The sequence below is a fragment of the Chiloscyllium plagiosum genome, chromosome 44 (assembly GCF_004010195.1).
Source record: "Chiloscyllium plagiosum isolate BGI_BamShark_2017 chromosome 44, ASM401019v2, whole genome shotgun sequence".
Taxonomy (NCBI): domain Eukaryota; kingdom Metazoa; phylum Chordata; class Chondrichthyes; order Orectolobiformes; family Hemiscylliidae; genus Chiloscyllium; species Chiloscyllium plagiosum.
Genome location: NC_057753.1, coordinates 12,566,335 through 12,569,201, shown reverse-complemented (window position 1 = coordinate 12,569,201; position 2,867 = coordinate 12,566,335). Strand labels below are relative to the sequence as shown.

General features: G+C 41.9%; 1 protein-coding gene across 1 annotated transcript; it reads left to right on the top strand.

Annotated features, from left to right (window-relative positions):
• The first annotated feature begins 393 nt into the window (after positions 1 to 393).
• On the top strand, positions 394 to 2,346 carry LOC122543672 (probable G-protein coupled receptor 139). Its single transcript, XM_043682480.1, has 2 exons — positions 394 to 463; positions 1,436 to 2,346. Exons 1-2 carry the CDS (start codon positions 394 to 396, stop codon positions 2,344 to 2,346), a joined length of 981 nt encoding a protein of 326 aa, XP_043538415.1.
• Positions 2,347 to 2,867: the final 521 nt, after the last annotated feature.

Below are 2,867 nucleotides of genomic sequence, written 5' to 3'. Positions count from 1 at the left end.
TTTGTGAACTAATTTTTGTCCGTTTTAAAATCTAGTAGTCAACCTAGCTAAGTTACTCCGGTGAATTTTCATTGTACACTTACCGAAACAAATAGGCAAGGTATGGTCTGGGCTTTCTGCTTTAGAATGTTTTGAGTGGTCTGGCCCAGTCCATAACAGACGAACCACTAAAATTATTACGAGCCTGTCCCAAAGTGAATTGAAATCGTCCACTTTGTTGAAAGGCATGAAGGAGTGAGGTAATCTCATTGTGCATGGAATTGTCAGTAAGATTCATCTTGTTATTTAATTGGCCCCCTGGAGATTATCAATCCGAATGAATGAGGTTGCACTTAAATGTGTCACAGAGCAAACCTCCACAGCGACAACAACTCCTGCAGTTTCTGAACGACGATGCACGAACCAGTCATTGCCCCCTTCTTCGTCGTTTCCTATTCAATTCTCGCTGGTATTGGCGCCCCTGGTAAGTCACTGATTCACATGAAAAGTATATTTTTTATTCTGTGTTTCCTGAAATGCATTCCTTTCCTATTCAGGATATAGCTGAACTTTTCCAATATGCAACATTAATAGACATCAAATGACGTTCAGTGCGTATGACGGGATGCTATCTGTGCTGTGTCATATCATCGTTCAGTACTGACAATTTCTTAAGTATGAATGAAAAATACGTTCCTGAATGCTCTAGATACTTTTTTGGAATAATTGGCCAGAACAACATTCTTCATAATTATTAGAAAGTACACATGATCTCGAGCCACAACACCGCCCATAGCAAACACTAGAACAGCTTTAGTAAATTAATGCAATTTTGTGAGATATGAGATATTGCAAAAAAGGGTCGATCAAAGGAACGTCTGAAAGAAGGGAATAGAAGCGAAGATCTGCGGTAATAATTTCAGAGTTTAGAGCTTTATTATGTAAACCTATAACTGACACCGTTAGAAATATCAATTTTAGGCATACACGGGAGGCACAATCAAAGTTAACTTGTAATTACAAAGAGTTGTGTATGATTGCGGGAATGGACGTAGCAAGACTCTGGAGCTTCTGAAGATTCGAATGATGAGATTTGTAATGGGTGGGACACCACTAGTGAAAAGGCAACGTGAGGAAACATTTATGGGTTGAAGCATGTCCGGGGTTTGGTATGAATACGTTCATCGGGACCACATTATTCCATTTATCCTGAATTGGACAGTAGCTACTGGAGTTTACTCAGTAACGAGCGAACAATATCTATTCCTGGGACTATTTACATTGAGAGATATATAGTGCTGTATTGAATGTCCAATGCTTGTCAATGGTTTCAGGATAGGCAGAGACTGAAAGTGGAAAACCGGTGTTTTAAAGCTGTTACATAAAAGATTGAAAAAGGCAGCAGACAGTGTTTTGACTAAGTTCAGTAATAACTTTCTCTTTTGATCTCTCACAGCCAATTTGTTGGCAATCATAATTCTATCTCGAGGACGGTGCAATCTATCCCGGTGCATCACCTCCTACCTGGTGGCTATCGCAGTGACTGATTTCTTTGTCATCATCACCGCAGTAATCCTCAATCGAATCAGCCGCATCTATTTCCGGGAAAGTGTCTTGTCGACCACTCCTGTGTGCACTCTCAGCGTCGTACTGGTCTATGCCACGCGGGATTGTTCGGTCTGGCTAACAGTCGCCTTTACCATCGACCGTTTCGTGGCCATCTGCTGCCAGAAGTTGAAGACCAGATACTGTACAGAGAAAACGGCGTCTCTGGTCATTGGAATTGTATGTGCTCTATGCTGCGTCAAGAATATTCCATACTACTTTATCTACGAACCCTTATACATCTTAGATGGGGTATCGTGGTTTTGCAACATCAAAGCCAACTTCTACGTCTGGCCAGCTTGGCAGGCTTATGATTGGCTCTTTCAGATTTATACCCCTTTCCTCCCATTTTTCGTTATTCTGATGCTGAACGTCCTGACCATAAGACAGATCCTAGTGGCTAACAGAGCCCGAAGGAGGCTCCGAGGTGCAGAGAAGCAACAAGACCCGGAGATGGCCCACCGCAAGAGATCCATCATCCTACTGTTCGCCATCTCTCTCAGCTTCCTCCTCCTGTGGGCCCCTCTTGTCGGACATTTCATCTACATGCGGCTTAAAGCAGAGAGCTACTTCGGTGGATTAGATTTCAGTGACCCACAGTATATCTTCCAAGAAACGACCAACACACTTCAGTTATTCAGTTCCTGCAACAACGTCTTCATTTATGCAATATCTCAGAATTTGTTTAGAAAGGAGTTAATGAACTTTTTGATGTACCCCTTCGCCACCCTCACCAATTTCTTTAAACGCAGAGTGGAATAAATCTCTCATGCTCTTTCTTTTCCACTAGAGTAGTTCAGTGTATACTGGGCCCGTTATCCCCTGATACAGAAATTTATGGAAAGTTAGTGCCAGTACCAAAGGAATAGAAAGCCTATTGGCAGCTCTGATAATTGACTGTAGTCGATCCTTAAGAGAATGCACAACGATTGCAATTTTGTATTACTCAAAAAGAAGCGCAATTGTAATCTGTGTTCACCCTCCCACATCCCCTTACTGCGGCTACTCTCCATTAGTCTCGTCCAGATGACATTTGTTTATTTATTCCTCACTCTCCCTACTTGGGCTTTCTGATCCCCCCGCGTTACTGTCGGTGGAAATTTTGTGAAAGCATGAGAAGAAAAGTTGGCTCTCAGTTACTTCACACGTATTGAGCCGATCACTATCATTAAACCAAAGCACCAACCTTTTTGACATACATTGGCTTCAATCTTTGATAAGCAATTCCTCAGTTTCACAGTTGACTTGTGTTAAAGATTCTCACCTTTTTCGTTTTACTCGTT